General features: G+C 38.0%; 1 protein-coding gene across 1 annotated transcript in view; it reads right to left on the bottom strand.

Moving 5' to 3' along the window:
• The window catches only part of ATR (ATR checkpoint kinase), a 121,935-nt gene extending 102,280 nt beyond the window's left edge, over nt 1-19,655 (bottom strand). Inside the window, 7 exon segments of the mRNA XM_020970917.2 lie at nt 932-1,140; nt 5,258-5,443; nt 5,919-6,112; nt 7,269-8,146; nt 10,200-10,349; nt 12,914-13,005; nt 19,482-19,655. Coding sequence (XP_020826576.1) covers nt 932-1,140; nt 5,258-5,443; nt 5,919-6,112; nt 7,269-8,146; nt 10,200-10,349; nt 12,914-13,005; nt 19,482-19,540 — 1,768 coding nt within the window. The 5' untranslated portion in view covers nt 19,541-19,655.
• Nucleotides 19,656-20,079: the final 424 nt, after the last annotated feature.

The raw sequence follows: 20,079 nt of genomic DNA, 5'->3' as shown, positions 1-20,079 counted from the left end.
ATGAATTTTAGTTGTGTCAGAAAAGTCTGATGTCTAGTTTTGAGGTGGAGATAACTCTGGTTTCTCAAAGACTAAGACACCAAATTATGACAGGTCTTACACCAAGCTAGAAAACTTCTAAGTATCGGCCTGCTGAAAGGCATGCATGTCATTCAAGAACATCTGAGCTAAGTTCCCAGAGGCTCCTGACTGATGAATTTTCAGACACATCAACTCCTAAAGAAAGCCTACACAAACCAATGAAATCAGAGGTCTTTGAATTAAAAGAATCTATTTCATACACATTGTGAGAAAAGTTAAATCAAAATATTTCACCAACAGGAATACAGGGCTAAGGAACTACTTTTAATCATTTATACGAAGCACAATATAGCAAGATATAGCAGAATAAGTAAAACGGAAAACCTAAGAGACACATTTGTGCATTCTAAAGAAATATAAATTTTGAATGACTTAGCTATTCTCAGCAATACAATGATTCAAAAAAGTTCCAGGGGATATAAAATGAAAAATGCTATCCACCTCCAGAGAAAGAACTGATGGAGTCTAAATGCAGATCAAAGCATATTTTTTCTTTATTTTTTTTTTTGGTCATGTTTCACAACATGACTAATGTAGAAATATGCTTTGCATGAGAATTCATGTATAACCTATATCAAATTGTTTGTTTTCTCAATTGAGGGTGAGTGGGAAAATGAAGGAAGCATGGAGACAATTTGGAAATCAAAATTTTTAAGAAAATATTAAAAATTGTTTTTACATGTAACTGGGGAAAATAAAATATTAAATCATTTTAAAGAACTTGAAAAATTAAAAAATAAAGATATGCGAATTTAAACTTTAGATACTAGTAACTCTGCAGGAAAGCTTATTATATATTGATGTCATTTTTAAAGGTTTTTCCAGTTTGATGCTTATTTCCATAACTTACCTTGCATATAAAACAAAGCATCAAATATTTTCAGCAATCTATTAATCACTGGTTCCAGATTAGGCTTCTGAACAGATTCTAATAAACATCTACATATCTTAAGCACTCTTGTGATGAAATCCAGAGACAGCCAGGTTATTTGCACATTCGACACTAAGTCTGAAGATTTCATCTCATGTTTATGGGGAGAGATTTTATAATTAAGGCTGCTGTAAAAGAAAAATAAAAAAGATAGCAGAATAAAATCTTGTTTGATAACGTTCAAAACCAGTATTCCAGTAAAGCCAAAAGCAATAAGGGTTCAAAATTATTCTGTACTTAGTTCATTCTAATCACAAAGGGAGGCCAACATAAACATGCAAATGTACTAGTTATGTCAAATGTAATCATTTTAAACTTAGGCTTTCTGTCTATGTTTAGGCTTCAGGCAGACCCGTTACTCTGTTTACAAAGCACAATTAGTAGCAGTTTCATATTTAGGGAACAAGATGAATGTAGAGGGTGTGAGGGTAGAAAAGTATAGGAAGGCAAATAATTTGAAATAAGGCTGAGTTAGTTTGTAGCCAGATGTGAGTATTCTTCAATGTGCTACTGTTGAACTGCCTGTCCCTTCTACTATGGGCTCTGAAATACATTTTTATAATAAATTTTCTTTCATACTAAATTTGTTTCTTTCGAATTCCTCCCATATTGTGGCACTCACTGAGACCTGGCTCCCTGCTGACAACATTGCATCCTTGGCCTCTTCCAGGACTGGATGCACTCTCCCTCATATATCCTTAATCCTTGGTAGTGGCAGGGGAATCAGAATTCTCCTTAATCCCCATTGCCAGTTCCAGATTCTCCCTCTACCATCATCTCTTCAAGAACTCAGCCCCTGGCTCAGTTTCTACCTACCACAACTCCTGCCCTCATGAGCAGACTTCAAAATGTATGAGAATACTCCCTCAAATACTCTAACTTACCAGTTCCTCAATCTACTCAATTCCTATGGCTTTCAACTCTATGACATCTCAGCTACAGAGAGTTAGATGGTATAACCCTAGATTGTGTCATCATTCCAACTATTCTACATTATGTTCATAAACTCTGAACTTCCTCTAGTTGATCATAATCCTTCAACATCCCATCTTTCCCTATGCCTTATGATCCCTAACCCTGTATGGATTCCTTTCTCATCATGACTTTCATTCCTTCCATGCCTCAGTTCTCTTTCAGGTCACGTACTAGATACACTCTCCTCCTTTCCCTATCTCAACCCCTTGGTGAACCAGTTTATCTCTCCACTATCTTTTACCCTGAAATTCCTTGTCCCTTTGTCCTATCATGTCTTACCAAACCCCCCCAATCCTAGAAAATTCCACTATCCTCTTCCTTCACTCCTATTCATGTGCTGCTGAAAGGAGCAGTACAAAATCAAGAAACCATGATTACCTCCAGACTCACACTTCCAAATGCTTATTAGACATCTCAGACTTACTGTACCATAGAAATCTTAAATTTAACTAGTCCAAAACGAACTCATTTAGCCATATTCTTTCTCAAACGTTCTTATTACTGCTGAAGGCCTCCTCCCAGCCACCCAGTTTCACTCCCTAGATGTCATCCTTTATTCCTTATACTCTTTCACCCGCTCAATATCCAGTCTGTTGCCAAGTTATGAAGATTCTACCTTCTCAACATCGTATATGGATTCTTCTCTCTGATGACACTATTACCACCCTAGTGCAGCCTCTTATCACTTCATACCTGCACTACTGCAAGTCTTCTGTGTGGCCTTCCTCAAGTCTTCATCTACTCTAGTCCATCCTCCCATTAAAGGACAGGTCTAACTTTGTCACTCCCCTATTCAATAAATGCCAGTGGCTAATCTCATGCCTCTAGGATCAATATAAAGTTCTCTGTTTGAATTTTAAAGCCTTTTATAACCTGGTCCTTTACCACCTTTCCAATCTTCTTATATCTTACTCTCCAATATAACATGTACTCTACAATCCCATGATTCTAGGCTTCTTGCTGTTCCCTGAACAAGACTGGCTTTCCTTCCTGCTTAGAATTCTCTCCCTCCTCACTTCTACCTCCCAGTTTTCTTTAAATCTCAGCTAAAATCCCAGTTTTTAAAGAAGCCTTTCCCAGTCCTCTTTAATGTTAGTGTCTTCTCTCTGAGGTTACCTGCAGTTTATCTTGTAGGTATCTTATTTTCACACAGTTATTTACATGCTGTCTCCTATTAGATTATGAACCCTTTGAAGACAGACACGACCGTTTGCTTCTTTTATTATCTATAGCAGTTAGCACAGTGCTTCTTGACTTAACTTGTTGACTTGATTGGGTCTAACACAAATCTGATATATAAATTCAAACGGGCCTTCACCACAGCAAGGCAATCCTTTTGTACTACCCCATTCAGCACAGAGGTCATTCAAAACCTTCTGATCTCTCCTTAAGCCTTCCACTACATGCCTCCTCCCCACAATCTCAGCTGAGAACCTTACTTCTTACTTTACTGAAAAAAAATGAAGCCATTAGCCAAGTTCCCCCTTCTCCCCCTTCCTCATTTCATATCACTCAAGATATTTTCTCCCACTACTTCCTTCTTCACCTTGAAGAGGTAGCCTTCACCTTGCCAAAGCATCTGCTCTACATGGACCCTTAATTCCATCCCTTCTCATCTTTTCCAGCAGATTGAACTCATTATCATTACCACTCTCTCTAATCTTCAATCTCTCCCTATCTATAGTCTAAAAATATGGTTATGTCTTCCCATACTTAAAAGCCCATGTTCAAAGTCCACTAGCTCTTATACTATTTATCTTCTCCCCTTCTCAACTAATCCCCTTGAGAAAACCATTAACAATAGGTACCTTCATTTCCTTTTCTCTCACTCTTCTATATCCTCTGTAGTCTTGCTTCTGAACTTACCATTCAAATCTATTGGCCTTTTCTCAATCCTCATCCTTCTTGACCTCTCTGAAGCATCTGACACTGTTGACCACTTTTTATTTCCTGGATACACTCTCCTCTCTAGATTTTCATGATGCTATTCCCTATTGTTTCTTTTCCTACTATCTGACTACTCCTCAGTCTCCTTTACTGGATTTCCATTAAAGCCATGACTACTAATTGTGTGGTTGTCCCCTCAAGGCTTTCTTGGGCTCTGTTTTCTTTCTCTACATTCTCTCAATTGGTGAAAGTTAGGGTGAGAGAGAGGGAAGAATTAAGGGTCACCCAGGGTTTTTGAACCTTAGTAACTGGGAAGATGATGATATCATAAAAAGAAATGAGGAAGGTTGAATGGAATTAAGGAAAAGACTTTTAGATAGGCTGAGTTTAAGGGAGATATGTCCAATAGGCAGCTGACAATATGGGACCTGGATTTATGGGAAAGGTTAGGTATGGACAGATTTAAGGTCAATTAAACAATCATTCTTATACAGGTAAAAATTGAACCTACTAGATTAAATGAGGTAACAATAGAGGAAAAAAGGACCCACAGTAGATCTTTAGGGGGCACCCATATTTAGAGACCAAGAAGGTCATGCAGATAAGAGGAAAAAAACAAGAAAAAAAGCAGCATTACAGAAACCAAGGGCGGATATAGTATTCAGGAGGAGGGAGAAGTAAACAGTGTCAAAAGTTATAGGAAAGTACAACGGGAGGGCAGCTAGCAAGTACAGTGGATAGAGTGCCAGGCCTGGAGCCAGGAACACTTGAGTTCAAATCTGGCCTCAGATTTGACCCTGGGCAAGTCACTTAACCCTGTTTGCCTCAGTTTCCTCATCTGTAAAACGAGCTGGAGAAGGAAAAGGCAAACCACTCCAGTATCTTTGCCAAGAAAACTGAAAGAGGGGTCACAAAGAGTTGGACACAACTGAAATGACTGAACAACAATAAAAAACAATAAAAAAGAAGGAGAATTTAAAGAACGTCATTCTATTTAGCAGTTAAGAGATCACTGGTAGCTTTGAAGAGCACAGTAGAGCACTGCGGTTGGAAGCCACAATGTAAGGGGCTGAGATGTAGGTAGTGAGAAACTCTGCTACTAACTAGCTATGAAGCTTTAGGTAAATCATTTAACATCTCTGGGCCTCACTTCTCTCATCTTCAAAAAGATACAGCTAACTTAGATAGTTTTTAAAGTACCTTTCAGCTCTAAAATTCAACAACATATAATCAATCAATAGAGGCTTTGTACACTACAGATAACCTCAATGAAATGAGCAAATGAGTCCTCCTAAGATCTCTTAAATGCAAGGTAAATTTATCAATCATAGGCCAGGACCCCACCAAGAAGACACACAAGAAGTTACTCTAAATTGTTTTTACCAGATTTGTGGAGAACAGTGAACAGTACACAGAGCAGTCAACTGCAAAGTGACAACAATTCCTTCTAATGTCTGAATTATGGGGCTTTCCATACTATTTTGCTCAAGGAGAACGAGAAGAGATTCAGCTTTCTTGATCAGTGCATTCCACAACATGTTCTTTTCATTCATGTCCACACGCTTAATTCTATAATTAATAATAATTATTTCAGAATACTTTCATTCAAGTAGAAACCCAGTTAAAATAATTTAAACATAAAAATATAAAAAGTGTTAAATACTAAACTACATACTAAACTAGGTTTATGGCAAAAAATAATTGCTGCTCTAGTACTTGTCTTAACGTTGCTTAAATGAAATAATATCTTATATGATGTTAAATTTCATAAATTACTAGTCTATAAAATAATCTCATGGCGTTAAGTATTTTGAAAAGAAAAATTAAACAGAGACTGGGAAGATCTGTACAATCACTATAAATATCTCTATTCAAATTAATCAATTTCAACCCTACAGTAAGTATGAATGCAAAAGCATTCCTTTAACAAAATTCAGGCAAAACAAATTGGATATATTTTAGTCTTATGAAAATCAAGTATTTAATTTAAAGTGCTAATGAGGCTCTACTACTGTACTAAACACAAACAGAATTACAGTCTTACTCTTCTGCCCGTCCTGCTGAGTTAGAGAAATGTTTTGATGATAAACTTAGTCGCTGTCTTTTTCGTGGTATTCCACCACTACAGCTGCTCCATTCATCATTAAAAGGAATATCTTGCTGGGTTTCACATTGAAAGTGCTCAAAGATTTCCATACTTTCAAGCTTTAATGCTGCATACAGTGAGCCCAACAAATACTGGAAAAACAAGTTAAGAAAGTCTATTAGCAACCATATTTACACTGATCAAATATATAAAAGGGAGGGGAAAAATATCTCATATATGTTACTTATTTCTTAACAAAGCTAACACATTTTCAAAGATCTTAATCAGTCTTTTATTTTGCTATCAATATGACAATTCTTTATTTTCTGTTATTTTTGTTAAAACTAAAATTCCTCTCAATAACCATGCCATCTCTCTTACTCAAAATGATGTAAAGATAAATTCTAACAGGAAATCACACAATTACTTTCACAGGGAAAACCCAGCTGGGTTTTAACAAAATTTTCTACAGAGAAAAAAAAGAAATCAAAGTAATGCCTGTTTAATCATGTCTTTAAATTTTTTTGCTCTACTCTCAAAGCCAAGCATATTTGTTTGCCATGACTTGCATGCCGTATTTGCATAAGAAATACTTTATAAAATGTTATTCCACTTCCAGAGAGTGACCTGATGAACTCTGAATGCAAACTGAAGTATAATTTTCTCACTTTTTTTTTGCTTTGTTTTGCAACATGGCTAATATGGCAATATGTCTTATATGATTTCACATATATAGTTGATATCATATTGTTTGCCTTCTGAGTGAGTAGGGAAGGGTGGAAGGGAGGGAAAGAATTTGGAAATCAAAACTGGAAAACAAAAGAATGTCAAAAATAAATAAATAATGAATGAATGGGGGGGAGATATACTTTATTAATCTATTTACTTACTTAATGTTGGTACCATCATTTTATCTACTTTCTATTAGCAATTTCAATCTTCTAAGAGCACAGGGTCTATGAAACTCAGCCAACCTTTTATTAACAATATAAAAAATTAATTTACCCCACACAAACCAATATTTATGTATCAATCTAAGCAAACACAGGGTCCTTTTCCAAAACTGTATTTTAATTACTTAACTAGTAAACCAATTCCTCTAAAATCACAGAAAAAACACATTATGCACACAGACAGACAGCAGTGAGGAGGCTGCACCAAGGAAAATAATACCTAGTCATGGCTCTGCATTTGGGGTATTTCTGAAAAATAAACTTCCTTCACTAACACAGCATAGACAAATGATCAAAGTACATACAGCAAATGACAAAGGTACACATCCACCAAATAGCATTCAAAATTACCCACCTCTCCTTCCCCCTGAGCTCCAAGTGCATCCACAAAAACTCTACAAATGCTGCTTACACAGGTCTTCCTGATCTGTAAGGCAGATTCATACCCTGCTGGCACAAATCTGAGGAAGTATTGCAGCAAGTGGCACAAGGCAGATTTCAGCAATTCAGATTTGAGCTTCACAAGTACGCCCGCTTCGAAGAGGAGCCGCAGTCTCTCCAGTAACATGCTCAAATACACAGGCTCCGTGTTTTTATGAGCCTCTGCTTCAAACGGGAACATCAGCTTCATTAACTGTGATAAAGGTTCTTCATAAAGTTTTAGTTGATCCGCATCCATTTCTACAACATTTTTTAGTAATTCGAAAAATGAGTTGAAAAAAGTGTTTGCTGATTGTTCTGGTAGTCCCCCAAGTTCAAAGAGCCTAGTCAAAAGACAAACTGCTAAGGCTTTAATGTGAGGACTGCCATACTTTAGCAAAGAACAGCCTATGCCCCAAAGTAAAAGTTCCTGTCTTCTAAAAAACACAATGGCAATAATGTCATTGAGAATTGTTAATAATGCAACTTCAATAAACTCCACATTTTGCATGCTCGATAACTGCAGAGGAGCAGATTGCAAATATCCCATGCGTTTCTCCAGGTCACTTAAAAATCTGTTCACTGTCACTGGCCATTCTATGGTTTGTCCCATTTCATTTCTTTTGTGAAGATAAATCAGATCCTCAAAAAGATGCAATAATTCTCTTGTTAGCACCCCAAAAATTGTCGAACTCTTGCTTTTATAAAGAAACAATAATGAGCTGATGACTTCACAAATGTTCTTGTGTAACGGATGACAAGATGGAGTCGCAGCAATTCGAAAAAGTCTTGTCATAATCCAGTGACTGAATTCTTTGGGTTAAAAAAAAAACAAACACATTGTACATATGTCACAACTACAAATTTGTTTGCTAAATCTTTACTAAATGGCAATGAACGCATAATAGTTTATTTACAAGAATCACATTTCTTATGAAGTTAGGGATATAATTAATAAGTCAAATAAATCAGAAAAATGTAAAGTAAAAGAAATTATTTTATAACCATATTTGAATTATAAAAGAATAAAGCATATGAACACTAGTTCAGGTCTGAACTTTACTAATAAAATCCTAACTATTCTCTAATTCCAGTCTCTACCTGCTCCAATCTATCCTCAAACACTCTTCTGTTCAAAAAACATCAGTGGATTGCCACTATCTAATGAATAACATGCAAACCTAGCTTAATATTCAAGCTTTCCTGGGATAAGAAGAATGCACACCTGGAACAGGGACTAGCCTGAGCAAAGATATAGATAGGAAAATGTCTACATTTGGGGATAGCAAATAATAAAGTTTCATTAGATCATAAATACATGAAAAGAAGTAATGTAAGATAACACCTAAGAGACAGAAGTCATGTTGTAGGAGTATTTAAATTTCAACTAAAGAATTTTTACTTCATTCAATGGACAACAGTGCTAATGGTTTTTGAGCAAAGAAGTGACAAAATAAGACCCATGCATCAGGAAGTACAAGTTGTAAGTAGGCTCTCTCAAAGTTGAGAGACCTGTAAAGTGGATACTGCAACAGTCTAAGGGACAAAAAAAGAGCCTGAACTAGGGTTGTGACAGTTGGGATAGATTTGAGAAGACAGACTTGAGAAATATTTGAAAAACAAAACTAATTGACTTGGCCGCCCACCCAATGTAAAGGATGAAAGGCAATTTTCAAACAACTGACTTGCAAATGAACCATTAGAACACAATCTGTTCAAATGTCAATGAAGGTTATTAGGAAAATTAAGCTCAAGGACATGAAAGCACTCTGATAAAATTAAAAGCACTCCAAGTGCATATCATATAGCTTAACCCTTCATTTAGCCATCAAAGGGACCAATAAAGAGTAAAAAGGGTCAGGCAGAAGGAAGCATTAAAAATCAATCTGGATAAAGAATTAGAAACAGTTAGGTGACTATCAATTGGGTAATAACCAAACAAAATGTAGTTCATGAATATAACAAGATATCACTGCAAAATAAGAAACAATATAAAGAATTCATAAAATCATCGGAAGACATATAAGCTCATCCAGAGTAAAGAAAGAATCAGGAAAACAGCACACACAATCACCACAACATGAACAGAAAAAAACAATGAAATGACACTTCAAATTGTGTAATTAGAATGACCAAGAATTGCCCTGGAGAGAAACTGAAAAACAAATGAATGAATGGTACCTTCCTCCCATTTTGTAAAGGCAGAGGTGAGGGAGATTTAGTTATGTAACAGTGGTTTTACTGTCAGATACAGTTAATTGTTTTTGCTGAACTGTTTTTTCTGTCTCTTTTAAATCTTCGTTTCACCGGCAAGAATGAAAGTAGGGATATATTCAGAAACAAATGTACTATAAATTTCTTTTTTAAAAATCAAGCTGGAACCTAAGTTCAAATCTGGCCTCAGACACATGATTACTCACTTGCTGTGTGACCCCTAGGCAAGTCACTTAACCCTGACTGCCTTGCAAAAACAAACAGACAAAAAAATAAATAAAAACCAAGCTGGAGAGAACACCATTAGTGTCATGAAGAGATCAGTGAATAACATTTTCTATTCCAACTGCCATATCAAATGATACCCATACTTTACTTTAACTGCATCTTTGTCTGAAAAGTGAGTTCAGTGACAGGTAAATGGAACTTAGATTATTTCTGCTATCTGTGATAGGTAGTTGGTATATAAATAAAAGGCAAATGTAATAAGCTTTTGCAGTATTCAATCAAATTAACCAATAATGTGCCCTCTGAATTTACATCAAAATTCCACTGAGTAATTATTTACCAATCTATATGACACATTTCATTCAGGAGACAGAAGAGGTTCCATGAAAAACATGGGTAGTTTTACCAAAGTCATTAGACTCACCAAGACAACTATTTTCAGCCTCCTTTTGTTGATGGCTTCCACAGACATTTACAAACATAAGGGGGAAAGATTTCATGATATGCTGGATGAAATCAAGTAACATCACAGAACTTGGTTGAGAGTCAGTTTTCTTCACAAGTTCTACAGCAACTAAAAACAACAAAATATTAATTTTTAAAATTAATTCCAAAAACAAATTTTAAACCTTGTTGAGACTTAATATGAGTTATATCTAGTTTAAAACTGATAAAATGTTTATTGCCTAAATCTCACTGTTGACATTCCATGAAATTTCACAAACCATTATAATAAATTGTTAGATATTAGACTCTGGATGTTCGGTTTGATAAGACAAAGTCAAGCACCTCTGCACAAACTGAGAATCAGCAGCAGAGATCTTGACCCAGAACATGGACAGTTTCCAAGAAAGGTTAAAATTCAGGGAAGAGACTCTGGGATGTTTGGAAGAGAGCTTGGGATCTAAGAGGGAACTGCTGCTTTGTGTCCAGGGAGGAGAACTAAGAGGCATCCCCATTCTCCTTGGGTAAAAGTTCCGATTCTCACTCAAGGAGCTTGGCAGCACCCCAGCCAAGGTCTCTGGCTGAGCCAGGAGCTGAAGGAAGAGCTAAATGGCTTAGCCAAGTGCACAATCCAATAGAAATACTGCACCCACAAAGGATATGAACAGGCAGCTTTCAGAGGAAAAAATTAAAGCTATCGTCATATGAAAAAATGTTCCAAATCACTATTGATTAGAGAAACGCAAATCAAAACGACTCTGAGATGCCACATCACGCCTATCAAATTAGCTAACACGACAAAACAGGAAAATGATAAGTGTTGGAAAAGAAGTGGGAAAACTGGAACACTAATGCATTGTTGGTGGAGTTGTGAAATAATCCAACCATTTTGGAGAGCAATTTAGAACTATGCCCAATGGGCTATAAAACTGTGCATATCCTTTGACCCAGTAATAGCACTTCTAGGGCTGTATCCCAAAGAGATCATACAAATGGGAAAAGGACCCACATGTACAAAAATATTTATAGCAGCTCTTTCTGTGGTGGCAAAGAATTGGATACTGAGGGGATGCTCATCAATTGGGGAATGGCTGAACAAGTTATGGTATGTGAATGTAATGGAATACTATTGTGCTATAAGAGGACTTCAGAAAAACCTGGAAAGACTTGTATGGACTGATGCTGAATGAAGTGAGCAGAACCAGGAGAACGTTGTACACAGTCACAGCCACACTGTGAAACGACCAACTTTGATAGACTTAGGTCCTCTCAGCAAAGCAATGATCTAAGACAATTCCAAAAAGGCTCATGATGGAAAAATGCTATCCACATCCAGAGAAAGAACTGTGGAGTTTGAATGCAGATCGAAGCATACTGTTTGTTCTTTTTTTTTCTTCTGTTTTGTTTTGTTTTGTTTCTTTTTTCTTGTGGTTCCTCCTATTGGTTCTGATTCTTCTTTACAACATGACTAATGTGAAAATATGCTTAACAGGAATGTATATGTAGAGCTTATATCAGATTGCACATCGCTTTTGGGAGGGAGGAATGGAGAGAGGGGGAGAAAATTTAAAACTCAAAAGTTTATAAAAGTTAATGCTGAAAACTAAAAATAATTTAATTAATTAAAAAAAAGAAGAAAAAAAAAGAAATACTGCACCCAGGGGTTTGTGCAGCAGATCAACATAGCTGGCAGACACAGTGTACCAGAAGACACTGGGGTCCTGCAAGGCCAAATACCTAAGTTTCCCCAGTGGTAGACTGGGAGGTGAGTTGGGTTATGGTGCAGTTACAAATTCAGAACAAGGAAGTAATAAATATAATCAAGCTAACTTGAACTCAAGGAAAGGACCTAAGACAGTTGGTAGGGGCTTCAGTTAAGTCATCTTCCAAAAGGGAATGCCCTCTTAGGTAAGTATACAAGAGTTACCCACCCTCTACTCCAGACGTCCTTGACTTCTCTGACCTGACAGGGAATTCCTAGCTCCATGTGGGCCACTTCCACTTAGAATCAAAGAACACATCATTAAAGGGAAACAGGAAGATCTCAGGAAGCTGCACTCATCACATCATCTTGTACCATTCTAGTAATCTATTACTTGCACACCCAGACTCAGGAATATGTCATTAAGCCAATATGAATCATATTTTCATGTTTATTCCTCATCCCAACTCCATGCTAGAGCTCTATACTTGCTCACTCTCCCCACCATGATATGCATTATCTGCCAGTCTATGTGTCCTAAGTTTCTGAAAAAATGCCCTAACGTAAAATCTCTTACTATGCTATTCAAGTAAATGCCTCTCCACTAATATAATTGTGTCTTTTGGCAGACCACCAAAAAGTAAACACTTGGGTGGAGAGCTTGTGAGCTATAATTTTAGGAACTGAAGACTTCAAGTATATACACTTAGCACAATGCCTGGCACATAGTAGGAGTTTACTAAATGCTTTTGACTGACTGATTATACTTAGGACAGTCCCCACCAGCAAGAGTTGGACATAGGGACACTAAACTAATAAAAACATCTCATATCTACAGAGCATTTTAAAGTGTTACACAAAGCACTTTATTTAAAAACACTTTTGTAAGATAAGTTGTACAAATGTTAAGTTTTAAAACATCAAAAATGAGGTAACACTTCATAGAATTCAAAGAAACTAATCCAGTACATAAAAAAAAATCTGTAGCTTACCAACATTTACATCTGTAAGTATTCGGTCAATAAACTGACACAGAATTTGTCTTGGCTTCTGCACAACTGTGTTATAGTCCTCTGGCCTGGTACTGAAATAAAGTAAAGAATTATTAGATCTCACAAAGCTTTATAACATATTTCAAAACAAAGTTCTATACATGTAGTGTGTTTAATTTTTTATTTACCTTAGCCTTACTCCTTTCAAGTTCATATCCTCATCAGACCTCTGAGTTTCACTACTTTTAAATGTGGTCCATGGTCCCACAGTCTCCATAGTCCCAAACTCTGAAATTCCCCTCTCTAACCATAATTTCCTGTCCTTTTATCTCTCCCTCTAACTTAATTCTTTTAAACATTACTTTCTTAAAAAATGGAATGTTTTATTAATTTTGAACTTCACTACAACTACTTAAACTTGTCTAGTAACCATTTCTATTTAAATTAATTTCAAGAAACAAAATGGCAATATGAACTTTTTTTTTTGGTTTTTCAATGTCAATTGCTCCCCACTTCCCTTCCTCACCCATTACTTATAACAAATATGTATAGTTAAGCAAAATAAACCAACACATTGGCCCTGTCTGGGAATGAATGTAATGTTCTGTACTTCTAGTCCATCATTTCTTTGCCAGAGGGTGAAAGGTATGTCAAACCTACCCTTCCCCCTTTCTTTAATCTCCAGGTCTTCTATCCTTCTTCATTCTCCCAATCCGTCACCCTTGCTCTGGCCTCTTCTTATCTTCACAGTATCAACCCAATAGTCAACCAATTCAATCATTCTCCACGATTTCCTTGTCTTTTTATCCTATAGCCACTCAAACTCTGCTAATATTAAACCATAGGTTATGCCCACTATATCTTTCTCTTTGCTAATTCCAAGCCGCTGAATACTACTAGAGGAAGTCACATAATTGAGGTTATTGGGTCCACTCCCAAATCCAACCAAATAACCTTAAGGCTATAGGGCACATGGCATCTATGATCCCATGACCCAACAAAACTGCTTGTTAACTAGTGAGAGCAGCATGGTTGGGCAAAGAATATCATAAGAGGAGTACTGTCTTTTCGATTTCCCAACCACACCATCCAAGTTAAAACTCCAGAGTGATTATGATTTACTAAACTCATATTCAAAAGAAGGATCCAGAAGCTCATAAATATGTTTCTAAATTTTCATGTCTTTTGGGGACATCATTATTATTATTATTGATACAGAGATCATTCCAAGTCCAGAAATTATTAGATGACTAGAGATAATAAAGAGGAAACAAAGAATTCACTTCCCATCTCTGGGCCTATATCTCCTTATATGTTAACAATAAGGCACACTACATGGTGCTGTGGACAAAACGCTGGGTCTGGAGTGAAGAAAACCTGAGTTCAAACGTGCCTCCAAATACTAGCTGCGACGTCTGCCTCAGTTTCCCCATCCATAAAATGGGGATAATAATATCACCTACCTCCCTGAGGTGTTATGAGGATAAAATGAAATTTTTTTTTTTAATAAAGCACTTCACATATGTTAAAGCACTATATAAATTAGACCTATCTGTTTTTGTTATTATTATGGTTGTTGCCAATAATAAAGACTAAATGCTCTTGCAAACTCTAATAATTCTATGATCCTATGATCAGAGATCAAGTAACTTCTGATAAATTTCACATGAAAGTGCTTTGCAAAAAAGCACTATGATTTTTATCACCATAAACTATTATTACTGTAATTATGAAGTAATATACATGTTTTAAGACATGTATTCATTCTTAATCTTTTTTGTGTCATCAATCCTTTTAGAAGTCTGGTGAAGCTCATGGACTCCTCAGAATAATGTTCTAAAATGCATAAAACAAAATATATAGAATTACAAAGGAAAATGGATGTTGGAGTAAAAAAAAGAGATATGTACATATATGCATCTAAATACGGAACACAGATTTAGAATCTGTATTCTAGAGATATGGTGATTAGTCATACATGATTTGGTAAAATCTACATTCTAAAAGAAAAACAATAGTGATAGACTAGAAAAGATAGCTTTTTTATTCTGCTAATTCTGAATTAGTGTAGGAATAGCAGGACATTTTGATAATCTATCTCAAATACTTCCTGTTTGATTATAAATTTAATTGCAGTGGGGATTGCAATTATAGCTTGTATGAAAACTAATCCTTTCACTACAAAAACAGCCACTATCTATTTAAACCAAAGACTGGAAATTTAGCCCCAAAAGTTTTTACTTGACAATTAGCTCTGGCTTGTACTCTGCATTCCTGGCTTGAACCCATAAATGTCCCACTTCCCCTATCTTGACCATAACCTCTTCTTATCATTCTACGTCTCCCATATCCCTCCTAACCTGCTTTTCATCCTCACTGAGACCTCTAATCCCTCCACCCTTCAGCACTCTATCAAGGCACACATTTGCTCAGTCTCATTTTGATAACAGGTCCCCCCCCCCAGTAAAGTTGGAGGTGAAGTCCCAGGCAGAGAAGAAGATGGGATAGAGTAATATAAGGAGTTTAACGAAAGAAGAGAAAGTCTGGAATTGCTGATCAGGGGATTATGATACGGTATCAATAAAGAAAGAATAAAAGGACTGCCACATAACAGTGTGGGTGCAGTAAAGGTTACAGTATATAAATGGACCCACTTAGCATTATGTCATTTTTCTGCAGCATTATCTTTTTAACTAAAGAAGATATATTACCCTCTACTTTGCCAATGCATCCTAAGGACCACAGCATCTTTCCATTTAACTTACAGCTGAAACCTCCTAGATGTGTGGTCTCCACGCATTAGAATGCTAGGGTTTAGGGATCTCTGGGTTTGTCTTGCTGTTATTTGTATTCCACGCACAGTGCTTTGCACACTGTTTGAAATAAAAGCATTTTTCACTCAATGAGTATCTCAAGAGGAACTGCAGAGAAGGTGGGTGGTGCACTTGTTTTGAAGTTTAACTTAGTATGAGTAGTAACAGGACAAGCGGGCAAGAGATTCAAGTGTAAAGGATAGTGTTTAGTTGAGATTAAACATAGGGTCAAAACACTGCAGGTAGGAAAGCAAAACCAGGGCAGGGATGATCAACTGGGAGAAAATTTAGAGGTAGGGAAATTGGAGATCAGACTTCATTCGACATGAGGATGGGAAGGGAATAAGCACTTATTAAGCACCTACTATGCACCAGGCACTGTGTTATGCACTTTTACAAACATTATCTCATCTGATTCTCACAACAACTCTTGAGAGGTAGGTGCTATTATTAATTCCATTTTACAGTTCAAGAAACTGAGGCAAGTAGAAGTTAAATAACTTGTCCAGGATCACACAGTTAGGAAGTGTCTAAGTCCTGATTTGAACTCAGGTCTTCCTAACTCCAGGCCTACTGCTCTATCCACTGCACCACCAGCTATCTCTAACAAGCATTTAAGTGCCTATTATACAATGAGTATACAATAGCCATTTCAACCCAACACTGTACTGTTTTTAAATCCCTTGAACTCATCTTATAGCTCTCTTTGCCAGACCTCTGAATATCCTCTGATCCTACTCACAAGACAACAAATGCAGCTGGAGGCACCTCACGATTCTGCTTACTGAGCACCTTACAAATTTATGCTATCTCACCTCAAATGGGTCCTCAAAGCAGCTTTTTATTCTTCCCTAACTGATCCAATATCTTACTCCCCACAGAAGCTATTCCAAATCTTCCTTTCCCTCCTAGAACCTCCCAGACTTCCCCTTCTCTCTCAGCTGCCTCTTTACTGAGAAAAACTGAAACCATTCTTTGTGAGAATCCTCTTCTTCCAAGGCCTTTGTCTCATAACTCTGACATCATCCCCTCCTCTCTCCTTTCCCTCAATTTCTAATAAAGAGGTGGTCTTTTTCTTTGCCAAGGCTAAGCCCTCTAAATGTACACTTGATCTCATGTCTCCTCCTCCAAAGTGTCTTCTGCAGCAGATTGTATCCTCAATTACCTCCAACCTTTCCTTATCAACTGGTTCCTTACCTACTGCTTTCAAATATGTCAACTTCCTCATCCCTAAAACACAAAACAAAATAAAAACACTTCACTAGACCCTACGAATCCTTCAAACTACTATCCTGTATTTCTCCTCCCTCTATGAGCTTGAAAAAGCTATTTCTACTTCCTCTGACTCACTCACTCAACTCTTTGTAATGTGGCTTCTAACCTCATCAATCAACTCAAAGTGATCTCTCAAAATTTATCATGGCTTTCTTAATTGCCAAATCTGATGCTTTTTTTTCTTTCTGAATTCTAATGCTAGGTGGCAAAGTGGATAGATTTCAGGGCCTGGAGTGAAGAAGACTTATCTTACTGAGTTCAATCTAGCCTTAGACATTTATTAGCTATGTGACCCTGGGAAAGTCGCTTCACCCTGTTTGCCTCAGTTTCCTTATATGTAAAATAAGCTGGAACAGGAAATGGCAAACCACTCCAGTATCTTTTGCCAAGAAAATCTCAAAAAGGACCACAGAAGGTGTCAGACACAACTGAAACAACTGAACAACCACCATCCTTCTTGAACTAACTGCTGCATTTGACACTGTTGACCACCTTTTCTCTGGGATACTCTGTGTTTTCCTGAGATCCACTGCATTGCTTCTATTGTGAAATTCTTTAGTGGCAATGTACTGAAGCCATCTCATTTGTCCTTTGGTTGACACTCAACTTGATTTCTCTTCAGACAATATGCCTGGAAGCCTTAAAGCATCACTGGAAAAATACCCTCGTTAAAAAGATGGGTCTCTGTTTCAGGGAGATGCTTGGTGTCTTGAAAGGATAAGGGATAGGACCTGGATCTGTAATTTCATTGGTACAGGGAATTACTAGATAAAAGAAACTCCCTCCACCAATGCAAGTCAACACTTTCTGTGCAACTTAGCATCTTAGGGGAGTTGCCTACAGCACTGAAAGGTTAAAGGACTCGTCCAGTGTCCCAGGGCTAATATGAGTCAAAAATGAAACTGCAATCCAGACCTTTCTAGCTCAGAGCCCACTTTCTGCCCACTACCCTATGCTGCTTCTCGTCATGAACACAACTGTGTAATTTCTTACAGTCTAACTTGTTTTCCTCTTCAATTCCAGGTCCAATTCACTGTCTACATACAGTATGTGTAGTACCTGTAGTAGTAGTAATAGTAGCTGATGTGCACTGTTTAAAAGTTTGCAATGTTTTACATACTTTATTTCATTTGCCCTCTGCAATAATCCTGTGAGGATAGTACTACCAGCTTTATCATCTCCATTTTACAGATGAGGAAACAGGCTCTGAGAGGTTAAGCAACTTTCTAATAAGTGTCTGAGGCTGGATTCTAAACCAGATCTTTCTCCAAATCCAATCTGTGGTCACTATTGCCATGTTGTCTCTTTGAGGCTACCAATTTATATAAAGCTTTAAGGTTTGCAAAGCATATACAGATGTATGTATAGATATATACACATATCACACTGTATTACATATATTCTGTATCTACTTACATCATTTCACATAGATTTATCTATAACAGGGTGTGTTAGCAAATGTTTAACGACCAGCTGGGGGGGAGGGGGAGGAATGTAGGACACATTTTTAAAGTTTAATCTTCATTATTAACATTTCACCCATCACTTTCTTAAGTACAGACAATCACCAAAAATATAAATCATTTATATATTTATAATATTATATATATTTATAAATCATAAATGATTTATAGCATTTGCTGATTTCTGAAGTGCAAATGCTCACAATGAAAATTCAATGATAGGATCACGTAGCTGTACAAGCTGGCTCCAATATACACACACATATGTGCTTGTGCATATATGCACATGGATGGATGGATAGATAGCTATGGAGGACAGACACAGACATAAAGACAGACACAGGCATAGACAGATAAGGACATACTGAAATAGACAAATATAGATATAGACATAGATATGGTCTGACAAAGACAGATACAGACAGATATAGACACTCATAGGCAGATAAACTAGACAGACAGACAGACATAGAAAGGCATAGACAGAAGGATGGACAGACAGATAAAGATGGACTGGCAGACATACCCATAGATAGATGCAGCTATAGATACACTTAGACATAGATACAGACATACGTTAAGAGATGGACAGATGCAAACACACATGCACACAGATGTATGCAGATATAGACACAGACAGACATAGGTACAGACGGACACAGACACACATTCACACGTGTGTATTTCACGACAAACCCGAGAGGTAACTACTCTTCGCCCCATTTTACAGACGAGGTGCAGGGAGGGGCCGAGCTTGGCCCAGAGTCACAGCCCAGGCGGGGGCGGGGTGCAAAAGGAGGTGCCCCCAGGTGCCCACCTCCGCCACCAAGGCCCCACCTCCCTTCCCAGGGTCCCCGGGATTCGGGCCTAGGGGCGGGGGACGAGGAGAGGACAAAGCAGGGGCGCGGGGAGGGGGAAACCGCGGCCGGGCCTGCGGAGAGGCAACAGTCGGGGGGCTGGAGGCGAGGGCGCGGAGGGCTCCGGGGAGGAGGGGTGTAGGGGATCTCTTCGCCCTACCTGCCCAGCTCCCGAAGCGCAGGGATCATAGAAGCCATTTCCAAGCCCTGCTCCGCCATGCTGGGACTAAGCGGAGCCGGGAGGCGGACGACAACCAGCTCCCTCGGGTCCCCTCCGCTACCTCAGGCGGGAACAGCAGAAGCCAAAGCGACGGGGCTTCACAGGACTCAAAACTCCTCAGCGAACCCCGCTCCGCGCGTGCGCCTGCGCCTGCGCACCCGCAGCTCTAGGCTGCCAAGGACTTGGCCCCCAGCTGGATGGAGCTGGGAATGCACCCAGGAGGATGCGACCCGGGAGGATGCTTCAGGCACAGGGGGAAAAGGGTTTGCATCTGGTTCTTGTACAGCTGAGCAAATCCAAAGCGGTCGCGTGGGGTTCGGCTAGCCCGATTATTCGGAGCCAGACTCTCTGTGCAGCTGCCAATCAAGAGGCGTTTAACCTCTTTTCTCTGCAACCTTTGGGAATCCTTTCGTTAGGACTGGGTTTCAAATAATCCTTCCTCTAGCTACTTATTGTGCAACTCACAGAGTCAAAGCTTCTCTGGGCTTCCGTTTCGTCTGTAAAAATGAGGGGCAGTGTCAATCAATAAGCATTTATT

The sequence above is a fragment of the Phascolarctos cinereus genome, unplaced genomic scaffold (assembly GCF_003287225.1).
Source record: "Phascolarctos cinereus isolate Bilbo 61053 unplaced genomic scaffold, phaCin_HiC Scaffold_7;HRSCAF=346, whole genome shotgun sequence".
NCBI classification, from domain to species: domain Eukaryota; kingdom Metazoa; phylum Chordata; class Mammalia; order Diprotodontia; family Phascolarctidae; genus Phascolarctos; species Phascolarctos cinereus.
This window is presented reverse-complemented; position numbering and strand designations above follow the sequence as displayed.